The sequence below is a fragment of the Poromitra crassiceps genome, assembly GCF_964638095.1.
Source record: "Poromitra crassiceps genome assembly, chromosome: 7".
NCBI classification, from domain to species: Eukaryota; Metazoa; Chordata; class Actinopteri; order Beryciformes; family Melamphaidae; genus Poromitra; species Poromitra crassiceps.
Genome location: NC_139628.1, coordinates 43229086 through 43255058, shown reverse-complemented (window position 1 = coordinate 43255058; position 25973 = coordinate 43229086). Strand labels below are relative to the sequence as shown.

The 25973-nt window shown below is 41.9% G+C and overlaps 1 protein-coding gene across 1 annotated transcript in view; it reads right to left on the bottom strand.

Moving 5' to 3' along the window:
- The window catches only part of chrnb1 (cholinergic receptor, nicotinic, beta 1 (muscle)), a gene marked incomplete at both ends in the record, with an annotated part of 87150 nt that overhangs the window by 3961 nt on the left and 57216 nt on the right, over positions 1-25973 (bottom strand). The window contains one exon of the mRNA XM_083640130.1: positions 5865-6040. Coding sequence (XP_083496256.1) covers positions 5865-6040 — 176 coding nt within the window. The remainder of the gene's footprint in view (positions 1-5864; positions 6041-25973) is intronic.

Genomic DNA, 25973 nt, shown 5'->3' with positions numbered 1-25973 from the left:
TATAAAACAGACTACTGCATGAGTATCTGGCAGTAAAATGTTTGAGGGGATTTCCCCTTTAACCCACAGTCCCTAGACTATCCTTACTCTTGTCCCTGACCTTGTCCTAAGCGATATAGTCCCTGACATACTGACACTATCTTCCTTGCACAACAGCTGCGGTCTCAGATTGCCTTTTCCAAACATCTGCTTTGTTATGAAACACCTCAAATATGAAACACCTCTTTTACTCCCCCCCCCCCCTTTAGATGAAGAGACACAAAGCTAATGAGTTTGCAGTTCAGACAGCTCACCACCTGAGGGCAGTGTGGCACCACCATGTGTTCAGCCTATAATGTGGAGCGTAATCTATCAGGCAGGGCATACTATAGATAGAGAGCTGCTTGGTATTCAGTGCAGGAATGGGGGGTTTACAATGCAGCGCTGGCGGCCGAAGGGGCTGTGACCTAAGAGAGCTGGGGGGAGAGAGAGAGAGAGAGAGACACAGAGAGAGAGAGAGAGAGAGACACACACAGAGAGAGAGAGAGAGAGAGAGAGAGAGAGAGACTGTATGGCCCCCAGACCCCTCCTCCTTCCCTGCCCAAAGTATCACTTCATCAGCGAGAAGTAAACGACTATTCAGGGAGACTAATTCAACTAATACTGTCTGGTGCCAAGACATGCACTAAACCCAATTAAGAAGGGGTGTGTGTGGGGGGGGAGGCTCACAAGAGATACTGCTGCCTCATCAAATTGCTCTAATAAGAGTCACCCCTCCCCCACACCCTGTTCTTTCAGACACGCCCTGCTGTAATGTGTCAGATTTGTGCGGGTCATTATTATTTTAGCAACGATTCCCCACCACGTCTCGTCTTTCCCTCTTGGCATATTTCAGCCCCCGTAGGACAGATAGAGACACAGCTACAGATTGAGAGAAGACGTGACAGAGAAGAGACCATGTGTGATTTTTGGTTTGTGTTAATGCAGTAGGAGTTAAGGGGATGCTGAGTGTCTGTGGTTTGACTCCCAAGTGCCTAATATTGTGAAATGTACCTAAAGTCCACTGTGTGTGTACAGCATGTGGACAGAAATCATGCCGGTATTGGCCTTGATCCGCTTCAACAAGTTTGGTCTAAAATTGAGAGAGGATACAAAATACTTTTACTACCCTGACAAGACTACGATTCAGATGGAAACGCGGAATTGTTTTGATCAAATTAAACTGGTATGATTGGTAAAATATCTAATTATCGGCACAATCGCCTACCTAAAATATCAGTATCAATATCAGTAACGGCCTTCAAAAAACCCATTTCAGTCCAACTAATGTGTGTGCCCACCTGCTCCAAGCTCACAAAGTGAATAATTAACATTCACTAACTGTGATCTAAACTGGTGCTGCTGAAACAAACAACATGGCAAACAGAAAAGAGATGTAAAATACAGGGACATGTCCGATAACTCGGCACTACTTGTGTCAGGTGGTGAACTTTTTAGTTTAGTGTGTTGTTTACACTTTGAGATTACACTGTGTTGTTGCACTGCTGTAAGTACATTATGCATCAGGGCGATTCTCATCAGCTACCTACACAGTAACACGTACAATACCTTTCCATAGGTCAGTGCACAGGTTAATACACTATAAAAAGGCCATTGTAAAGTGCCACCCAGGTTTCTATTAACTGCATGGGCTGATGCACAGGTTGTTCCGGAAAAGAGAAATACAACACTGAAAAGCTGACTTGAAGATGAATAACTTGAAGAAGAAAAAAATCAATTATATTCCTAAAGTATCCCCTCAGATATGATAGCAGGTACATTTGAGACAGAAAACTCATTGTATTAATTTGGAGAAAAATCCAACAACAATATCCACATGGAGGCCAACACGGAGAGTGATCTCTATCCTGGTAAGCCACATCTAATTTAATTGCATTGTGTAGGGTTTTCCTATAGCTTTAGTTTGTGTTGATACATGTGTCTAGTATGTCTTTAGTTTGATTTTATGTGCAATGGAATTAGTAAATATACAGTATGTTGGCCATCAGTGTTCGGGGTAACTCATTACAAAAGTAACATATTACATGTAATATATTACTTTTAGCAGTAACTCAGTAATATAACTTATTACTTATACATATGTATCTCGTGTATTGCTATGTTTTGTATTTTGTGTTGTCTTTCTCTGTGGACCCCAGGAAGACTAGCTTGTCACTTTGGCGGCAGCTAATGGGGATCCTTTTAAACAATAAACAACAACGATAAACTTATTGGATTTCGGTAATATTATACCAGTTACCTTCTCAAGTAACTCAAGTTACAAATTGAGTTACATTTTATTAAATCAAAGCACATATTTAAAAAAGATACAATCATTTCCTAATCAAACTGTGTGTTTTTATCTAAATAACCACTATAGATGACAATAACAAAGGAAAATAATAACATTTTAGAATTTTGATTGTTTACACTGACTTCAAGGCGGTTGAAATTATTTTTCAGGATGGTTCCGGGGCAGCGATATCATTCTGTTGCTGCTGTTGTTTTGGTAAAAGTAATGCAAAAGTAGTGTAATAAGTAATGAGTTACTCTACACAGAAAGTAATATTGTAAAGTAACGTATTACTTTCAACTGAAAGTAACTAGTAATATGTAGTACAGTATATTACATTTTGAAAGTAACTTGCCCAACACTGTTGGCCATTAACATTTTCTTTGCCTCTATTATTACTAACAATATAATCGATATTTATTGTAAATGTGTCTCTTTTTTCCACTGAGACCATTTTGCTTTAAATATAGCACTTGTTTCTATAAAAAAACATATATATATTTTTTTTTAACACATTCACTGCCAGCTGTTTTTTTTTTTACTGTAGGTAGCTTCTGCCAGAGGGTTTTTTTGAGGATTCTGGCTCATCTTTCAAGACCTGAGGATTCTTTTCTGCTAAGATTTTGTGAACACAAAATATCTAAAAAGAACTAATAGAATGTGTGCTTTCTCTGTCTAAAAGAGTTAGTTTGTAGAGTTAGTAGTTATGTAGGCATTAGCACTTGAATACAGCATGGTTTCAGCGTCTGAAAATTTATTCTGAGATAAATGGCTTTTTGTGAAATTCGATAGAACAGTCACTTTAACCATTCATTTTTGGCATCAGTAAGACGTCAGACATCTAAACAATAGTTTTGAACAGTAATTTCCTCCATAACAGCAGGAAACACCCCTCTCCTTCAAACTCCTCCCTCCGTGTGTGTTCTTCTTGGCTGCAGTGGGCGTGTCACAAGCTCGTTTCTGTTGCTGCTGTAACCTCGCGTCACCAGGCTCACTGCTTTGCTGCTGCCTGTCTGCTGGCGGCCGCTCTTTGGGCGAGTCTGGTGGGCTCGCTCGTTTCTTGGAGTTTCGGTTGAGAGCTTTGATGAAGCTTTTGCGATTCTGGTCTTATTTATGCTGCGTGTTTCAAAGTGTGTTCCACCCGTAATCTATTATGCAAATTTGCAATCCCTCACCGCCAGCAATCAGCGCGACAGCGAAAGCGTTTTCGCCAATCCATTCTACAGTATGAGAATGGTTTCATCGCGCGTTCCCCTGCAGTTTTGGCTCTGCTTTTTCTAGTCTGGGAGAGCACTGTCGCCACTTAGTGGGTCGGTGGAATGGGTTGTACACGTTCGGTGGCTCCAATATTTATATAAGAGATGTAAAAGGGTTAGATGCACATCCCACGGTCAAAAAAAAATTTTTTTTTTTTTTGACGTATTAACACGTCATTGGCAGTCAACCGTTGGATTTTTTTTTACGTATTAACACGTCATTGGCAGTGAACGTGTTAACAAGCTAAAATATAATAATAAGTAATATAATGCCACATGACAATTAAATATATATAATGACAAGATGGTGTTGGTGACGTTGTAGTGCATATTTGCTCAAAGCCTTTATATGTGAGTATGTTTCGTTGAGTTACCCACATTGTGACTGCAAAGCCAAAGTGACCAGGAGCAAAGCACTGACTGAACCTCTAAGCACTGTATGGAAAGAAAATATGTCTGTGCTTATAGTTTGATATAAACACATATCTGTTATTCTACCTGGAATTATGTCTTAACCATTTAAACAACAAATCTGCCTGTCAAGGCTACTACTTTTTAGTAGCATCTGTTGGCTTTCACAGGACTGATGCAAGCTGTGGATAGGGGTGGAGGTGGGGGTGGGGGTGGGGGTGGGGGGCGTGGGGAGGAGAGCTGAGCTTCTGGCTGGTTACAGACTGACCTTGCCAAGGACTCCGACTTGGAACTCTAATAAAGGCTCAAACACACGGCAGCACACGTGAACTTATGAAGGATTTCATTTCAAAAGTGATAATTAACACATTTTGGATGTTTATCACTTCCACTTACTATCCCATATTGACATATTTACAGAAACAATAGATCATAGTTTTGTATTCAAGTTATGAGTCATTGCAATGCACAACCTTTGCTTACAAAATAGTTTCTGGGGACAGATTTGTCTGTATTTTATGTTGACTTAAGCATTTGAAGGAACATTTCCCCCCAGGTGGATACATATTGTAGGGCTATGGTTGGAATTAAATCCTTTATCCTTTATGTATTAAAAAATCCCCTTGGCATTCAGGCTTTATAAACGCCTGCAAAATGAACATTTATATCCTTTTAGACAGACTTTCAGTCAGTATGTAAGACAGCACATAAGGGGACTTTGATACATGGTGCGCACATAAAAGCATGGAGCCAGATTTTGGATAGTTTTGGATACATGGTGATGAGGATCTTTGCTGTAGGTTATCTGTCTGTGTACATATTACACTACGTCTATAACAGGGGTGGGCAAAAAAAAAATCCTGAGGGCCATACTGACTTGCATCAAGTAAGCGAAGGGCCACACATTGGAGATTATACCTGCCAACACTCCTTGTTTTCTTTGCGGGAGTCTCTCTATTTTTAACCCTCTCTCCTGTTGTGATTGGTAATTTCTTGTTAATCTCCTGATATAATAGTGATACAAATCCAATGGCTGTTGCAGATTAGATTTATTAACTTAATGTGTGAGAGAAGGTGTATGTTGTGTTCATGCCAATTGGCTAAAAGCCGGCGGTGGGAGCGGATTTCAAAATGCAGGTTGGCAGAGGCAGAGTAGGGTGGGCTCGCTGCCCCTGCCACCCTGCATTTTGGAAATTTACAGATATGGTCGCATTCCCGCTTGTTAAAATGAACGATATGCCATTCAGTAACATGGCTCTTCATAAGCATGCAGTGTGTATGGGCTGAGGAGGTCAGGGTTAACTGTCAGCAAAAACATCTGTTGTGAAATCGATCAATGATAAACAGCTCATTCATTCATCACTTGACCTGCGTATCACTTGACTATAAAGTTAAAATGATCACCGCCGTGATCATTTTAACTTGATTATGCCCTAGAAAATAAAGGCTTTTGAACCTTTACACCTTGTCTCAGTGTGAGATCAGTGCCTGAAACAAGCTGATGCTTTCCCTTTGGATATAAATTTGTACTTCAGGAGCACCTCACATTCCTGGAGCCGACCAGTGAGCACTCGGTAATTGTCTTTTGTCAGAATCAGTTTTATTGTACAAGTAAGTTTGCACACATATGGGTTTCGACTTGGTCGGTTGATCACGTAAGTCACAATAAACATGACACCACACAATATCATAAAAAATTCGAAGTTGGATGCAGTAATAGACAAAATGTACAAATCTGGAGAACAATGCACTGACTTTTGGGCGATTTGAACACTTTAAGGGGGTGGAGCTGCACACCTGAGTTGGAATGGTCTAAACAGAATATAAATAGGTCTAAAGTACACAATAAGCACATAATACACACCTAGAATATGAGCTGGCCTCACCTGTTGGGCTTGGGGAAGAGGATGGAGGTGTTGGGCTTGCGGATGAAGTACTCGTCGGCGGCTCGGCTGATGACGAAGATGCTTTTCTCCCGGCGGGGCAGCGTCTCCAGGGACAGGGGCGTCTCCACTTTGGGCCGCAGCATGCCCAAGTAGGGAGGCAGCATGTGGATGAAGATCTGTGAGGGAGAGGAGCAGCAGCGTTACCTCCAGGGTTTCCAATGAAGTCAGTTTCAGTACCTGCTGTGGTTGTTGTGTCATATCAGGGTTACTGTAATATGACTTGCCAACTGGGATCAGGGAAAAAACACAAGCACAGTCATGTTAAGTGACAAAACATGTGTTTACCATGTAATGAACAAACTCTCATGTGTCAAGTATACCTAAAGTGTATCCGGACAAATAAATTCCAAAGAGAGTATTATTTAATAACTAAATATTATGTCCAAGACCATATCCTTATGTGACCTCAAACCTGTTCTGACCTGTTCCTACTAGAGCCTGACCGATATATTGGTCCACCGATATTATCGGCCGATAAACCGATATATCGGTGTTGGCCGATATTGCAGATATTTTTTTATTTTGTATTTTTTTAAGTTATAGACAGCATGTTGTGTATATTTGATATTTTTTCTTAACTCAAGTCATATTTTATATTTGTTCTATTTGTGTTTTTGTATTTCCAGTTATTTATAATTATTAAATTCCCAGTGAAGTTTACAGTTTCATTGCATTGATGTCATTTTGGACAATAACGTTTATTGATAAGCTGTAAAATATCCTGCCTACATTACATATCTCACGTTATGTCAAGTCATATCTTTGTCAAGTGTTTGATTTTTGAAGGATCATTGCAAAAAAATTGTGAAATATAATGTGTATAATATAAGAATATCGGCCGATATATGGATATCGGAAATTTTTCACTCCCTAATATCGGTATCGGCCTAAAAAAATGCAGTATCGGTCGGGCTCTAGTTCCTTCTCCCCTGGTGGCTGACCCACTGAGAACACCTGTTTGATTTCCCACTGAATCATCATGATCAGTGAATATAAAGGAGGAGACTGAGACCATAGAGCTCCACTTCACCTACTAAGACCTTATTTCACAATGAGGGCTGCTGTAGCTCAGCTGATGTTGCTGCTGTGTCTGTCTGGGACCTCAGCAGACCAGGCCTTCACACACAACGACTTGACCACAGCACCAGAGAGCAGCCAACCTGACGTCTGGGCTGAGCTGAGGGAGCTCAGAGACATGGTGGTGGAGCAGAGGGTGCAGCTGAAATACATGGGGGAGAGACTCTTGAAAACTAACTTTCAGGTTGGTCCCGTGCTGTCCTGTGGCTGTCCACTGTTCCTAGTGTTGTGTTAAATGCTAGTGATGGGTTAAATGGAGAGGATACATTTTGTTGTACTTGTATGATGACAATAAATAAATCCTCTTCTTCTTCTTCTTAGGTGTACAAAATGCAAACCAAACTTACAGCAGCAGAGAACATGAATGAAGCTCGAGAGGAAAGGATCACAACTCTGGAAGTCAGCCTGAGTGTTAGTCAGAGTCGTGTAGAGGAGCTGGAGCGAGAGACCTCAGCCTTGAAGACCAGGCTAGTGGCTGTTGAAGCAGGAGATGAAGAACAAGCAGCAGCGACCTCGGCCTTGAAGACCAGGCTGGCAGCTGTTGAAGCAGGAGATGAAGAACAAGCAGCAGAGATGACGTCCATGGAAGCCAGGCTGAGTTCCAGTGAGAGTCGAGTGGAGGCTTTGGAGAGAGACAATGCTGACAGACCAAAAGTGGCCTTCTCTGCTGCTTTACAATACACACTAGGACCAGTCAACACTCTGACACCAGTTCTCCACACCAATGTCCTCACCAACACTGGTAACGCCTATAGCCCCATCACAGGTGCATTCACAGCACCAGTGAAAGGGATCTACTATTTCAGTATTAATGGCTTGGATACCCGCTCTGGCAATTTTGCTGGCATTCTCCTCTTTAAGAATGGCAGAATAGTTATGGAAAGATTTCATTATAACAATCATGGACGCAACACGAATGTATCTGGTGCAGTGACTCTCGAGCTGGAGGCCGGCGACTTCATAGACACTCGTATCCAGAGCAGCTACAGGCTTTATGGTAATACAGATAATCCAACCATGTTTAGTGGCTTCCTCCTCTTCCCTCTGTGAAGACTGAGGCAAAAACGTACAATAAATCTAAACAGGCTTTGATTTCATGGATATAACACTGACACTGAGTTGTATCATTTAAAGCTGTTAAATAAAATGTATCTGGAAATCTTGCTACTCTGTCTTTCAATCTCATTTATGTGGAGCACATATAAATCAAGGAACAGTCAAACAATCAAGTCCTGATGCAACATTAATTATGATTATACTGTATATTCTTACATTTTTAAAGGGCAGGTTTAAATTGTGTTTGGGTGCGAGATTTGTATGAAAGTCTTATTTTCTAAATGCGTGTAATGCCTCTTTTGTTTCCATTTTGGGCCTTTTACTCAACCAGTACAGACATATTATTTTAAGAATAGCTGAAAGAATATATAAAATATTATATTGTTAGTCCTTCATCCTTCTAGAGCATGTTAGTACACAGTTTGTCAACTGAAAACAAAATACAGTAATGAACACTTAACATAGTGTTTGTCATGAAGCTATAATCAAAATAGCTGACCAAGATTTCAAGATTCAAGATTCAAGATTCAATAGTTTTATTGCCATATCAACCAAGATTGATTGGAATTTGTCTTGGCATGCTCAAACAGACAAAAAAATCACAGTAACAGACCATGAGAGACAGACAATACAACTACACATCTGCTGCAATGTATAAAAAGTAGGAACATGCAATCAAAAACAACTGCAAAATGCAAAACAGTATGCAATACAGTGTACAGTGCAGGATAGGCACAGGCGGCTAGTGCAACCAAAAAAAGTGCACAATGCATTAAAGTGTCTGGTGCATTAAAAGACCAGGGGGTAAAATTAAATTGGGGTGGTGAACTGAACTGAGGAGGAGTTAAGGGCCCTCACTGCTTCAGGGTACGAGCTGTTACGCAGGCGAGTGGTTCGGCATTTGATGCTGCGTACCCTTCTTCCCGAAGGAAGGGGGGCAAAGAGAGCATTGGCTGGATGGGAGGGGTCCCTTATTATCTTATTATCAAACATAATGTAAATCATTAAAAGACATTGAAAATATTTTTGTTCATTCTCAAATGTCTCAGAGCACTTCATTAGACATGTCCCTTCCCATACACACTGACTGACAGCATAATGACACAGCAAGCTATTGTGACATTGGTGACATGTCTTACACTGTGTACCTCAAACCTCGAATGCAATGATGTCATGCACCTATGATCTGAACCTGACCCCCTCCCTCCACCCTTAAGGCCAATGTCCACCAGCTGCGGTCCGGCTCCTTGTGGCTCCGCTACAGCTGCTGGAACAGACCATGTAATAGAAGGTATTACAAGCAGCTCTGGCAAAATAAGCCACCGCTCTATTTTTACCAGAGAAAATAATATTTCCATTGGTTTGCTGCTTTCCATATGTGAGGTTGCATTACGAGTAGTTTGCATGTGTTCATTTGATTGAAAAAATAAAATAAATATTTTCTTTAAATGCTCATCTTGTCTCTACAGATCAGAAAAACCTCAACTGTATCAGTGGTTCATGCTCTCACACCCATCTCTCTCTTTGATGAGTGGGTCTGTAATGTGGAGCCTAAAAGAACTGACATATTTCTAGTTGACTTATAATATCACAGCACAAGGTCTAATCATCATGGCTCTCAAACACCTAGAGAAGAGGAGGGAGGGAGGGAGGGAGGGAAAGAAAGAAAGAAAGAAAGAAAGAAAGAAAGAAAGAAAGAAAGAAAGAAAGAAAGAAAGAAAGAAAGAAAGAAATTTTGTCACTCGTCAACCTTCACAGCTTATCAAAGAAAGTGCAGTGAGAACAGGAGGGAGAGGAACACTGTGATCTAAGTCCAGTATATTCTGCAGGAGGCAGACAATCACATCTGATCAGACGTTCCCCACATGCAGCATGTAGCAGTGAGAGAAGAGGCCGACGTTCACAATCCACCAACTCCCTCATATGACACAATCTGAAGGCCCACTCTGTGATTTATGCTCATAAGACAGCTGTATTTTCATATTTAAAATCTTGCCTATAGTGCAACTTAATATTATGACTGCTGATTTTCTAGTGTTATGGAGGGAGTAGAAGATAATGACTGAATTTTAATTTGGGGGGAACTATTCCTCAGTGGTTCTCAAAGTGGTGTCCGGGGACCCCCAGGGGTCCTTGAGAGGATTGCACGGGGTCCCCAGCAAAAAGGGGGATCATTTATTTTCACTATAATACCATTCTATAAGTAACAACTAATAACTAACACAATGACTGAATGTATGACTGTTTTGGTCATGGGTTTCGTTTCATACACTTTCTGGAATAAAACATCTAAAAGCAAGTCTCGTTGGATGGAGGTCCCTGGGTCAAAATCCTATCAAGTGGGGGTCTGTGGTCTAATTTGTGTCAGTTTAAGGGTCCTTGACATGAAAAGGTTTGAGAACCACTGCTTTAAGACCACAAAAAAGCAATTTTCCCTGTAATGATCAAACTCTCCATTGTCAAGTATCCTTAAAATGTATCTGACCAAATAAATTCCAAACTGGGACTTTAGAGAAAAAGAGTGACATTGAATTATTTAATAAGTAAATACTGTATCAAGACCATGTCCTCATGTGACCTCAAACCTGTTCTGACCTGTTCCTACTCCCCTGGTGCCCGACCCACTGAGGACACCTGTTAGATTTCCCACAGACTCATCATGATCAGTGAATATAAAGGAGGAGACTGAGACCATAGAGCTCCACTTCACCTACTAAGACCTTATTTCACAATGAGGGCTGCTGTAGCTCAGGTGATGTTGCTGCTCTGTCTGTCTGGGACCTCAGCAGACCAGGCCTTCACACACAATGACTTGATCACAGCACCAGAGAGCAGCCAACTCAACATCTGGGCTGAGCTGAGGGAGCTCAGAGACATGGTGGTGGAGCAGAGGGTGGAGGTGAGCACCACCAAGGCTGAACTTCAGAGCCAGAAGAGCCTGATGGAAGACCTGCGGAGAGACGCTGCACAGCAAACAGTGGAGCTAAGTATCACCAAGACTGAACTTCTGAACCAGAAAGCCACAGTGGAAGACCTGAAGAAAGTGAATACAGTTTTGCTGTACAAAGTGCATGCGATGGAGGACAAGATAGAGGCCCTAGAGCGAGAGACCTCAGCCTTGAAGACCAGACTAGTGGTTGTTGAAGCAGGAGATGAAGAACAAGCAGCAGAGACCTCAGCCTTGAAGACCAGGCTGGCAGCTGTTGAAGCAGGAGATGAAGAACAAGCAGCAGAGATGACGTCCATGGAAGCCAGGCTGAGTTCCAGTGAGAGTCGAGTGGAGGCTTTGGAGAGAGACAATGCTGACAGACCAAAAGTGGCCTTCTCTGCTGCGTTACAGAACACACTAGGACCAGTTAACACTCTGACAACAGTTGTCCACAACAATGTGATCAGCAACACTGGTAACGCCTATAGCCCCATCACAGGTGCATTCACAGCACCAGTGAAAGGGATCTACTATTTCAGTATTGAGGGCATGGACCACAGATCTGGCTATCATGTTAGCATTGCCCTCTATAAGAATGGCAAGTTAGTTATGGCAAGATATCATTACATCAATCATGGAAACAACACGAGTGTATCTGGTGTAGTGACTCTCGAGCTGGAGGCCGGCGACATTGTAGACACTCGTATCTACAGCGGCTACAGGCTTATTGGTACTACAGATAATCGAACCATGTTCAGTGGCTTCCTCCTCTTCCCTCTGTGAAGACTGAGGCAAAAACCTACAATATATCTAAACAGGCTTTGATTTCATGGATATAACACTGACACTGTGTTGTATAATTTAAAGCTGTTAAATAAAATTTCTCTGGAAATCTTGCTACTCTGTCTTTCAATCTCATTTATGTGGAGCACATACAAATCAAGGAACAGTCAATCAATCAAGTCCTGATGCAACATTAATTATGGTTATACTGTATATTCTTACATTTATAAAGGGCCGGTTTAAATTGTGTTTGGGTGCGAGATTTGTATGAAAGTCTTATTTTCTAAATGTGTGTAATGCCTCCTTTGTTTCCATTTTGGGACTTTTACTCAACCAGAAGACACATATTATTTTAAGAATAGCTGAAAGAATATATAAAATATTATATTGTTAGTCCTTCAACATTCTAGAGCATGTTAGTACACAATTTGTCAACTGAAAACAAAATACAGTGATAAACACTTAACATAGTGTTTGTCATGAAGCTATAATCAAAATAGCTGACCAAACATAACGTAAATCATTAAAAGACATTGAAAATATTTTTGTTCATTCTCAAATGTCTCAGAGCACTTCATTAGACATGTCCCTTCCCATACACACTGACTGACAGCATAATGACACAGCAAGGTAATGTGACATTGGTGACATGTCTTACACTGTGTACCTCAAACCTCAAATGCAATGATGTCATGCACCTATGATATGAACCTGACCCCCTCCCTCCACCCTTAAGGTCCCCGGGCGCTGTACGAGAAAGCGACCACTGCTCCTGGCCTGCCCCCCGGAGGAAAGGACAAAGCCAGGATGGGTTAAATGCAGAGGACAAATTTCACCGGCCACCGTCAGCATGTGTGTGTTTGTGGCCTTCCGTGCATGTGTTGATGTGTAACCGTGTGACAATAAAGACGGGCTTGTCCGTCTGAAATCGTGTTTTTTTAAGGCCAATGTCCACCAGCTGCGGTCCGGCTCCTTGTGGCTCCGCTACAGCTGCTGGAACAGACCATGTAGTAGAAGGTATTACAAGCAACTCTGGCAAAATGAGCATCTGCTCTATTTTTACCAGAGAAAATAATATTTCCATTGGTTTGCTGCTTTCCATATGTGAGGTTACATTACGAGTAGTTTGCATGTGTTCATTTGATTGAAAAAATAAAATAAATAGATAAAAATAAATATTTTCTTTAAATGCTCATCTTGTCTCTACAGATCAGAAAAACCTCAACTGTATCAGTGGTTCATGCTCTCACACCCATCTCTCTCTTTGATGAGTGGGTCTGTAATGTGGAGCCTAAAAGAACTGACATATTTCTAGTTGACTTATAATATCACAGCACAAGGTCTATTCATCATGGCTCTCAAACACCTAGAGAAGAGGAGGGAGGGAGGGAGAGAAGGAAAGAAAGAAAGAAAGAAAGAAAGAAAGAAAGAAAGAAAGAAAGAAAGAAAGAAAGAAAGAAAGAAAGAAATTTTGTCACTCGTCAACCTTCACAGCTTATCAAAGAAAGTGCAGTGAGAACAGGAGGGAGAGGAACACTGTGATCTAAGTCCAGTATATTCTGTAGGAGGCAGACAATCACATCTGATCAGATGTTCCCCACATGCAGCATGTAGCAGTGAGAGAAGAGGCCGACGTTCACAATCCACCAACTCCCTCATATGACACAATCATTCTGAAGGCCACTCTGTGATTTATGCTCATAAGACAGCTGTATTTTCATATTTAAAATCTTGCCTATAGTGCAACTTAATATGACTGCTGATTTTCTAGTGTTATGGAGGGAGTAGAAGATAATGACTGAATTTTAATTTTGGGGGAACTATTCCTCAGTGGTTCTCAAAGTGGTGTCCGGGGACCCCCAGGGGTCCTTGAGAGGATTGCACGGGGTCCCCAGCAAAAAGGGGGATCATTTATTTTCACTATAATACCATTCTATAAGTAATAACTAATAACTAACACAATGACTGAATGTATGACTGTTTTGGTCATGGGTTTCGTTTCATACACTTTCTGGAATAAAACATCTAAAAGCAAGTCTCGTTGGATGGAGGTCCCTGGGACAAAATCCTATCAAGTGGGGGTCTGTGGTCTAATTTGTGTCAGTTTAAGGGTCCTTGACATGAAAAGGTTTGAGAACCACTGCTTTAAGACCCCAAAAAAGCAATTTTCCCTGTAATGATCAAACTCTCCATTGTCAAGTATCCTTAAAATGTATCTGACCAAATAAATTCCAAACTGGGGCTTTAGAGAAAAAGAGTGACATTGAATTATTTAATAAGTAAATACTGTATCAAGACCATGTCCTCATGTGACCTCAAACCTGTTCTGACCTGTTCCTACTCCCCTGGTGCCCGACCCACTGAGAACACATGTTAGATTTCCCACAGACTCATCATGATCAGTGAATATAAAGGAGGAGACTGAGACCATAGAGCTCCACTTCACCTACTAAGACCTTATTTCACAATGAGGGCTGCTGTAGCTCAGCTGATGTTGCTGCTGTGTCTGTCTGGGACCTCAGCAGACCAGGCCTTCACACACAATGACTTGATCACAGCACCAGAGAGCAGCCAACTCAACATCTGGGCTGAGCTGAGGGAGCTCAGAGACATGGTGGTGGAGCAGAGGGTGGAGCTGAGCACCACCAAGGCTGAACTTCAGAGCCAGAAGAGCCTGATGGAAGACCTGCGGAGAGACGCTGCACAGCAAACAGTGGAGCTAAGTATCACCAAGACTGAACTTCTAAACCAGAAAGTCACAGTGGAAGACCTGAAGAAAGTTAATGCAGTTTTGTTGTACAAACTGGATGAGACTGAGCACGAGGTGCAGGCCCTAGAGCGAGAGACCTCAGCCTTGAAGACCAGACTGGCAGCTGTTGAAGCAGGATATGAAGAACAAGCAGCAGAGATGGCGTCCATGGAAGCCAGGCTGAGTTCCAGTGAGAGTCGAGTGGAGGCTTTGGAGAGAGACAACACTGAGAGACCAAAAGTGGCCTTCTCTGCTGCGTTACAGACCACAATAGGACCAGTCAACACTCTGACAACAGTTGTCCACAACAATGTCATCAGCAACACTGGTAACGCCTATAGCCCCATCACAGGTGCATTCACAGCACCAGTGAAAGGGATCTACTATTTCAGTATTAATGGCGTGGATGACCGCTCTGGCACTCATGTTAGCATGTCCCTCTATAAGAATGGCAAGTTAGTTATGCGAAGATATCATAACAACAATCATGGAGGATACACCAGTGTATCTGGTGCAGTGACTCTCGAGCTGGAGGCCGGCGACATTGTAGACACTCGTATCCACAGTGGCTACAGGCTTTATGGTACTACAGAAAATCAAACCATGTTCAGTGGCTTCCTCCTCTTCCCTCTGTGATGACTGAGGCAAAAACTACAATACTGTACATCTACACAGGCTTTGATTTCATGGATATAACACTGACAATGTGTTGTATAATTTAAAGCTGTTAAATAAAATTTCTCTGGAAATCTTGCTACTCTGTCTTTCAATCTCATTTATGTGGAGCACATACAAATCAAGGAACAGTCAAACAATCAAGTCCTGATGCAACATTAATTATGGTTATACTGTATATTCTTACATTTTATAAAGGGCAGGTTTAAACTGTGTTTGGGTGTGAGATTTGTATGAAAGTCTTATTTTCTAAATGTGTGTAATGCCTCCTTTGTTTCCATTTTGGGCCTTTTACTCAACCAGCACACACATATTATTTTAAGAATAGCTGAAAGAATATATAAAATATATTGTTACTCCTTCATCTAGACTCTAGAGTATGTTAGTACACAATTTGTCAACTGAAAACAAAATAATGAACACTTAAGAGTCAATAGCATAGTGTTTGTCATGAAGCTATAAGCAAAATAGCTGACCAAACATAACGAAAATCACTAAATGACGTTGAAAAGATTTGTTTAATTCTCGAATGTCTCAGAGCACTTCATCAGACATGTCCCTTCCCATACACACTGATTGACAGCATAATGACATAGCAAACTATTGTGACATTGGTGACATGTCTTACACTGTGTACCTCAAACCTCTAATGCAATGATGTCATGCACCTATGATACAACACTTGGAGAGGGGAGGAGATCAGAAAAGAGAGAAAGGGAGGGTGGGCGAGGGGTGTAAAAGGTATATAGGTAAAGAAATGTCGTCACTCATCAACCTTCACAGCTCATCAAAGAAAGTGCAGTGAGAACAGGAGGGAGAGGAACACTGTGATCTAAGTCCAGTATATTCTGCAGGAGGCAGACAATCACATCTGATCAGACGTTCCCCACATGCAGCATGTAGCAGTGAGAAGAGGCTGACGTTCACAATCCACCAACTCCCTCATATGACACAATCTGAAGGCCCACTCTGTGATTTATGCTCATAAGACAGCTGTATTTTCATATTTAAAATCTTACCTATAGTGCAACTTAATATTATGATGACTGCTGATTTTCAAGTGTTATGGAGGGAGTAGAAGATAATGACTGAATTTTAATTTGGGGGGAACTATTCCTTTAAGACAGTGGTTCTCAAAGTGGTGTCCGGGGACCCCCAGGGGTCCTTGAGGGGATTGCACGGGGTCCCCAGCAAAAATGGCGATCATTTATTTTCACTATAATACCATTCTATAAGTAATAACTAATAACTAACACAATGACTGAATGTATGACTGTTTTGGTCATGGGTTTCATACACTTTCTGGAATAAAACATCTAAAAGCAAGTCTGGTTGGATGGAGGTCCCTGGGACAAAATCCTATCAAGTGGGGGTCCGTGGTCTAATTTGTGTCAGTTTAAGGGTCCTTGACATGAAAAGGTTTGAGAACCACTGCTTTAAGAGACAAAAAAAAAGCAATTTTTCCTGTAATGATCAAACTCTCCATTGTCAAGTATCCTTAAAATGTATCTGACCAAATAAATTCCAAACTGGGGCTTTAGAGAAAAAGAGTGACATTGAATTATTTAATGAGTAAATACTGTATCAAGACCATGTCCTCATGTGACCTCAAACCTGTTCTGACCTGTTCCTTCTCCCCTGGTGGCCGGCACACTGAGGACACCTGTTAGATTTCCCACAGACTCATCATGATCAGTGAATATAAAGGAGGAGACTGAGACCATAGAGCTCCACTTCACCTACTAATACCTTATTTCACAATGAGGGCTGCTGTAGCTCAGCTGATGTTGCTGCTGTGTCTGTCTGGGACCTCAGCAGACCAGGCCTTCACACACAACGACTTGATCACAGCACCAGAGAGCAGCCAACTCGACGTCTGGGCTGAGCTGAGGGAGCTCAGAGACATGGTGGTGGAGCAGAGGGTAGAGCTGAGATACATGGGGGACAGACTCCGGGAAACTAACATTCAGGTTGGCCCCGTGCTGTCCTGTGGCTGTACACTGCTCCTAGTGTTGTGTTAAATGCTAGTGATAGGTGAAATGCAGAGGATACATTTTGTTGTACTTGTATGATGACAATAAATTAATCTTCTTCTTCTTCTTCTTAGGTGGACCAAATGCAAACCAAACTTACAGCGGCAGAGAACATGAATGAAGCTCAAGAGGAAAGGATCGCAACTTTGGAAGTCAGCCAGAGTGTTGTAGAGGAACTGGAGAGAGAGACCTCAGCCTTGAGGGTAGAGCTGAGCGCCACAAAGGCTGAGCTTCAGAGCCAGAAGAGCCTGGTGGAAGACCTGCAGGGAGATGCTGCACAGCAAACAGTGGAGCTAAGTATCACCAAGACTGAACTTCTAAACCAAAAAGTCACAGTGGAAGACCTGAAGAAAGTTAATGCAGTTTTGTTGTACAAACTGGATCAGAATGAGCGAGAGACCTCCGCCTTGAAGACCAGACTGGCAGCTGTTGAAGCAGGAGATGAAGAACAAGCAGCAGAAATGACATCCATGGAAGCCAGGCTGAGTTCCAGTGAGAGTCGAGTGGAGGCTTTGGAGAGAGACAACGCTGACAGACCAAAAGTGGCCTTCTCTGCTGCATTACAGAACACACTAGGACCAGTCAACACTCTGACAACAGTTGTCCACACCAATGTGATCAGCAACACTGGTAACGCCTATAGCCCCATCACAGGTGCATTCACAGCACCTGTGAAAGGGATCTACTATTTTGTTATTGAAGGCTTGGACCAGCGCTCTGGCTATCATGTTAGCATTGCCCTCTATAAGAATGGCAAGTTAGTTATGGTAAGATTTCATTATAATCATGGATACAACACGAGTGTATCTGGTGCAGTGACTCTCGAGCTGGAGGCCGGCGACATTGTAGACACTCGTATCTACAGCGGCTACAGGGTTCTTGGTCATCCAGATAATCCAACTATGTTCAGTGGCTTCCTCCTCTTCCCTCTGTGAAGACTGAGGCAAAAAACCTACAATAAATCTAAACAGGCTTTGATTTCATGGATATAACACTGACACTGTGTTGTATCATTTAAAGCTGTTAAATAAAACATTTCTGGAAATCTTGCTACTCTGTCTTTCAATCTCATTTATGTGGAGCACATACAAATCAAGGAACAGTCAAACAATCAAGTCCTGATGCAACATTAATTATGGTTATACTGTATATTCTTACATCTTTAAAAGGCAGGTTTAAATTGTGCTTGCATGTGAGATTTGTATGAAAGTCTTATTTTACTAAATGCGTGTAATGCCTCTTTTGTTTCCATTTTGGGCCTTTTACTCAACCAGTACACACATATTATTTTAAGAATAGCTGAAAGAATATATAAAATATATTGTTACTCCTTCATCTAGAGTATGTTAGTACACAATTTGTCAACTGAAAACAAAATAATGAACACTTAAGAGTCAATAGCATAGTGTTTGTCATGAAGCTATAATCAAAATAGCTGACCAAACATAATGTAAATCATTAAAAGACATTGAAAAGATTTTTTTCATTCTCGAATGTCTCAGAGCACTTCATCAGACATGTCCCTTCCCATACACACTGACTGACAGCATAATGACACAGCAAACTATTGTGACATTGTTGACATGTCTTACACTGTGTACCTCAAACCTCTAATGCAATGATGTCATGCACCTATGATACAACACTTGGAGAGGGGAGGAGATCAGAAAAGAGAGAAAGGGAGGGTGGGCGAGGGGTGTAAAAGGTATATAGGTAAAGGTATGTCGTCACTCGTCAACCTTCACAGCTTATCAAAGAAAGTGCAGTGAGAACAGGAGGGAGAGGAACACTGTGATCTAAGTCCAGTATATTCTGCAGGAGGCAGACAATCACATCTGATCAGACGTTCCCCACATGCAGCATGTAGCAGTGGGAGAAGAGGCCGACGTTCACAATCCACCAACTCCCTCATATGACACAATCTGAAGGCCCACTCTGTGATTTATGCTCATAAGACAGCTGTATTTTCATATTTAAAATCTTGCCTATAGTGCAACTTAATATTATGATGACTGCTGATTTTCTACTGGTGAGTATGGGGGGAGTAGATAATGGCTGAATTTTTATTTTGGGGCAACTATTCCTTTAAGAGACAAAAAAGAATGCATTTCATATGTAATGATCAAACTCTCCAGTGTCAAATATCCTTAAAGTTTATCTGACCAAATAAATTCCAAACTGGGGCTTTAGAGAAAAAGAGTGACATTGAATTATTTAATAAGTAAATACTGTATCAAGACCATGTCCTCATGTGACCTCAAACCTGTTCTGACCTGTTCCTTCTCACCTGGTGGCCGATCCACTGAGGACACCTGTTAGATTTCCCACAGACTCATCATGATCAGTGAATATAAAGGAGGAGACTGAGACCATAGAGCTCCACTTCACCTACTAAGACCTTATTTCACAATGAGGGCTGCTGTAGCTCAGCTGATGTTGCTGCTGTGTCTGTCTGGGACCTCAGCAGACCAGGCCTTCACACACAACGACTTGATCACAGCACCAGAGAGCAGCCAACCCGACGTCTGGGCTGAGCTGAGGGAGCTCAGAGACATGGTGGTGGAGCAAAGGGTGCAGCTGAAATACATGGGGGAGAGACTCTTGAAAACTAACACTGAGGTTGGTCCTGTGCTGTCCTGTGGCTGTACACTGCTCCTAGTGTTGTGTTAAATGCTAGTGATGGGTTAAATGCAGAGGATACATTTGGTTGTACTTGTATGATGACAATAAATTAATCTTCTTCTTCTTCTTCTTAGGTGGAACAGCAGCAGAGAACATGAATGAAGCTGGAGAGGAAAGGATCACAACTCTGGAAGTCAGCCTGAGTGTTAGTCAGAGTCGTGTAGAGGAGCTGGAGCGAGAGACCTCAGCCTTGAAGACCAGGCTAGTGGCTGTTGAAGCAGGAGATGAAGAACAAGCAGCAGAGATGACGTCCATGGAAGCCAGGCTGAGTTCCATTGAGAGTCAAGTGGAGGCTTTGGAGAGAGACAACGCTGACAGACCAAAAGTGGCCTTCTCTGCTGCGTTACAGAACCCAATAGGACCAGTCAACACTCTGACAACAGTTGTCCACAACAATGTCATCAGCAACACTGGTAACGCCTATAGCCCCATCACAGGTGCATTCACAGCACCAGTGAAAGGGATCTACTATTTCAGTATTAATGGCTTGGATGACCGCTTTGGCTATTCTGTTAACATCTCCCTCTTTAAGAATGGTCACCAGGTTCTGGCAAGATGGAATTACAACAATCTTGGAGCCCACCCTCATGTATCTGCTGCAGTGACTCTCGAGCTGGAGGCCGGCGACATTGTAGACACTCGTACCCGCAGTGGCTACAGGCTTCTTGCTAGTACAGATAATCCAACTATGTTCAGTGGCTTCCTCCTCTTCCCTCTGTGAAGACTGAGGCAAAAACCTACAATCAATCTAAACAGGCTTTGATTTCATGCATATAACACTGACACTGTGTTGTATCATTTAAAGCTGTTAAATACAATTTATCTGGAAATCTTGCTACTCTGTCTTTCAATCTCATTTATGTGGAGCACATACAAATCAAGGAACAGTCAAACAATCAAGTCCTGATGCAACATTAATTATGAATTAATTAAGAATAGCTGAAAGAATATATCAAATATTATATTGTTAGTCCTTCATCCGTCTAGAGCATGTTATTACACCATTTGTCAACTGAAAACAAAATACAGTAATGAACACTTATATTAACATAGTGTTTGTCATGAAGCTATAATCAAAATAGCTGACCAAACATAACGTAAATCATTAAAAGACATTGAAAATATTTTTGTCATTCTCAAATGTCTCAGAGCACTTCATCAGACATGTCCCTTCCCATACACACTGACTGACAGCATAATGACACAGCAAACTATTGTGACATTGGTGACATGTCTTACACTGTGTACCTCAAACCTCTAATGCAATGATGTCATGCACCTATGATATGAACCTGACCCCCTCCCATAACCATCTGGTACGGCAACCTAAGGTAAAGTAAAGGTAAAGTCCCACTGATTGTCACACAATGTGTGAAATTTGTTCTCCGCATTTGACCCATCCCCTGGGGGAGCGGTGAGCGGCAGCGTGCGCCGCGCTCGGGAATCACATGGTGATTTAACCCCCCAGTTCCAACCCTTTGATGCTGAGTGCCAAGCAGGGAGGCAAATGGGTCCCATTTTTATAGTCTTTGGTATGACTCGGCCGGGGATCGAACTCACGACCTCCCAGTCTCAGGGCGGACACTCAGACCACAAGGCCACTGAGCTGGTCTTGGACAGTAAGTGGACAGTAAGTGGACAGTAAGTCACGCAACAAACTCCAACGAATAATAAAAAAAGCTTCAAAAATCATAGGTACCCCACTCCCATCACTGGACACTCTCTACCACAAACGGACAATCACACGAGCACAAAAAATTGTTTCTGACCCATCTCACCCAGCCAATCACCTGTTCCAACTGTTGCCCTCTGGACGACGCTTCAGATCACTCTCCACCAAAACAACACGATTCAAAAACAGTCTTTTTCCCACTGCCATCAGGTTTCTGAACTCCACTCACCTCTGAAACCTCACTGCATACCTCTCCAGCAATGTATATGTTGAATGTTCTGTATTTATGTTGTCATATGTCTGTCTATGTACTGTAATGTCTCATGCTGACACATATTCATGTGCTTAACAATTGCTGTACCGAAAGCAAATTCTGCCGAGTTATTGTGCAGTCCTTAATAAATGAATCTGAATCTGAATCTGAATCTCCCTCCACCCGTAAGGCCAATGTCCACCAGCTGGGGTCCGGCTCCTTGTGGCTCCACTACAGCTGCTGGAACAGACCATGTAATAGAAGGTATTACAAGCAGCTCTGGCAACATAAGCATCTGGTCTATTTTTACCAGAGAAAATAATATTTCCATTGGTTTGCTGCTTTCCATATGTGAGGTTACATTACGAGTAGTTTGCATGTGTTCATTTGATTGAAAAAATAAAATAAATAGATAAAAATAAATATTTTCTTTAAATGCTCATCTTGTCTCTACAGATCAGAAAAACCTCAACTGTATCAGTGGTTCATGCTCTCACACCCATCTCTCTCTTTGATGAGTGGGTCTGTAATGTGGAGCCTAAAAGAACTGACATATTTCTAGTTGACTTATAATATCACAGCACAAGGTCTAATCATCATGGCTCTCAAACACCTAGAGAAGAGGAGGGAGGGAGGGAGAGAAGGAAAGAAAGAAAGAAAGAAATGTCTTTGTGTATGTATTTTCATATTTAAAATCTTGCCTATCGTGCAACTTAATATTATGATGACTGCTGATTTTCTAGTGTTATGGAGGGAGTAGAAGATAATGACTGCATTTTAATTTGGGGGGAACTATTCCTTAGTGGTTCTCAAAGTGGTGTCCGGGGACCCCCAGGGGTCCTTGAGGGGATTGCATGGGGTCCCCAGCAAAAAGGGGGATCATTTATTTTCACTGGGGCTTTAGAGAAAAAGAGTGACATTGAATTATTTAATAAGTAAATACTGTATCAAGACCATGTCCTCATGTGACCTCAAACCTGTTCTGACCTGTTCCTACTCCCCTGGTGGCCGACCCACTGAGGACACCTGTTAGATTTCCCACAGACTCATCATGATCAGTGAATATAAAGGAGGAGACTGAGACCATAGAGCTCCACTTCACCTACTAAGACCTTATTTCACAATGAGGGCTGCTGTAGCTCAGCTGATGTTGCTGCTGTGTCTGTCTGGGACCTCAGCAGACCAGGCCTTCACACACAACGACTTGATCACAGCACCAGAGAGCAGCCAACCTGACGTCTGGGCTGAGCTGAGGGAGCTCAGAGACATGGTGGTGGAGCAGAGGGTGGAGCTGATATACATGGGGGACAGACTCTGGGAAACTAACATTCAGGTTGGTCCTGTGCTGTTCTGTGGCTGTCCACTGCTCCTAGTGTTGTGTTAAATGCTAGTGATGGGTGAAATGCAGAGGATACATTTTGTTGAACTTGTATGATGACAATAAATTAATCTTCTTCTTCTTCTTAGGTGGACCAAATGCAAACCAAACTTACAGCGGCAGAGAACATGAATGAAGCTCAAGAGGAAAGGATCGCAACTTTGGAAGTCAGCCTGAGTGTTAGTCAGAGTGTTGTAGAGGAACTGGAGAGAGAGACCTCAGCCTTGAGGGTAGAGCTGAGCGCCACAAAGGCTGAGCTTCAGAGCCAGAAGAGCCTGGTGGAAGACCTGCAGGGAGATGCTGCACAGCAAACAGTGGAGCTAAGTATCACCAAGACTGAACTTCTGAACCAGAAAGCCACAGTGGAAGACCTGAAGAAAGTTAATGCAGTTTTGTTGTACAAACTGGATGAGACTGAGCACGAGGTGCAGGCCCTAGAGCGAGAGACCTCAGCCTTGAAGACCAGACTGGCAGCTGTTGAAGCAGGATATGAAGAACAAGCAGCAGAGATGGCGTCCATGGAAGCCAGGCTGAGTTCCAGTGAGAGTCGAGTGGAGGCTTTGGAGAGAGACAACACTGACAGACCAAAAGTGGCCTTCTCTGCTGCATTACAGAACACACTAGGACCAGTCAACACTCTGACAACAGTTGTCCACACCAATGTCATCAGCAACACTGGTAACGCCTATAGCCCCATCACAGGTGCATTCACAGCACCAGTGAAAGGGATCTACTGTTTCAGTATTAATGGCATGGATGACCGCTCTAACTATCACGTTAGCATGTCCCTCTTTAAGAATGGCAATCAGATTATGCGAAGATATCAATACAACAATCATGGAAGCCTCACGAGTGTATCTGGTGCAGTGACTCTCGAGCTGGAGGCCGGCGACATTGTAGACACTCGTATCTACGGCGGCTACGGGCTTTATGGTCATACAGAAAATCTAACCATGTTCAGTGGCTTCCTCCTCTTCCCTCTGTGAAGACTGAGGCAAAAACCTACAATAAATCTAAACAGGCTTTGATTTCATGGATATAACACTGACACTGTTGTATAATTTAAAGCTGCTAAATAAAAATGATCTGCAAATCTTTTTACTCTGTCTTTCAATCTCATTTATGTGGAGCACATACAAATCAAGGAACAGTCAAACAATCAAGTCCTGATGCAACATTAATTATGGTTATACTGTATATTCTTACATTTTATAAAGGGCAGGTTTAAATTGTGCTTGCATGTGAGATTTGTATGAAAGTCTTATTTTCTAAATGTGTGTAATGCCTCTTTTGTTTCCATTTTGGGCCTTTTACTCAACCAGTACACACACATTATTTTAAGAATAGCTGAAAGAATATATAAAATATTATATTGTTAGTCCTTCATCCTTCTAGAGCATGTTAGTACACAATTTGTCAACTGAAAACAAAATACAGTAATGAACACTTAACATAGTGTTTGTCATGAAGCTATAAGCAAAATAGCTGACCAAACATAAAGAAAATCATTAAATGACATTGAAAATATTTTTTTCATTCTCAAATGTCTCAGAGCACTTCATTACACATGTCCCTTCCCATACACACTGACTGACAGCATAATGACACAGCAAGCTATTGTGACATTGGTGACATGTCTTACACTGTGTACCTCAAACCTCTAATGCAATGATGTCATGCACCTATGATATGAACCTGACCCCCTCCCTCCACCCTTAAAGGAACACTCTGCCCATTTTCAACCAGCTTTGTATCATTAGAACATCAGTAGTATATCAGAAAACTGTAAACTGTTTTGAAGTCTGTCATTTAATTTGACAGTTATTGAGTGTTAAAGTGTGGACCAGTGACATCACTGGTCCACACTAACTCAAATGAATAACGCATGAACTCAAATCAACTCTCAATAACTGTCAAACTAGATGAATGATGAATAGTTTGACAGTTATTGAGAGTTGATTTGAGTTAATGAGTTATTAATTTGAGTTAGTGTGGACCAGTGATGTCACTGGTCCACACTTTAACACTCAATAACTGTCAAATTAAATGACAGACTTCAAAACCGTTTACAGTTTTCTGATATACTACTGATGTTCTAATGATACAAAGCTGGTTGAAAATGGGTGGAGTGTTCCTTTAAGGTCAATGTCCACCAGCTGCGGTCCGGCTCCTTGTTGCTCCGCTACAGCTGCTGGAACAGACCATGTAATAGAAGGCAATGCAAGCAGCATCAGCAGAGAGCAAGTGTTCCAGCAGCCGCACAGAGACGTACAGTATTTGATGGACATTGGGCTTTAGGTTCCAAGGTGATGGAGACAGGAATAATGTTTTCAGTGGTTTCCTGCTTTCCCCAGTTGAATTATGAGTACAGTAATTTCCATGTGTTTATGAATGAAAAATTAAACGCTTGTCTTGTCTCTACTGATCAGAAATCTACAACTTGATCAGTGGTTGATACTCCCCCAGCCATCTCTCTCATTGATGAGTGGGTCTTTAATGTGGACTCTAAAAAAGTGTGACATAATCTTACAGCACAAAGTTGAATCATTATGGCTCTCAAACAGCTACAGTAAAGGGATCTCAAGATAAAACTGAAATAATAATAGAATAGAATAGAATAGAATAGAATCAGATTCATGGATGTACTGCTTATTAGTGGAAGAAATCTCCCTCACTCAGTCACTCCTGGTAGAGTCCCAGTCAAAGAACATACAGTAATACAGCATGGGGAAAACTACTCAGTTATCAATATCTTCATAAAC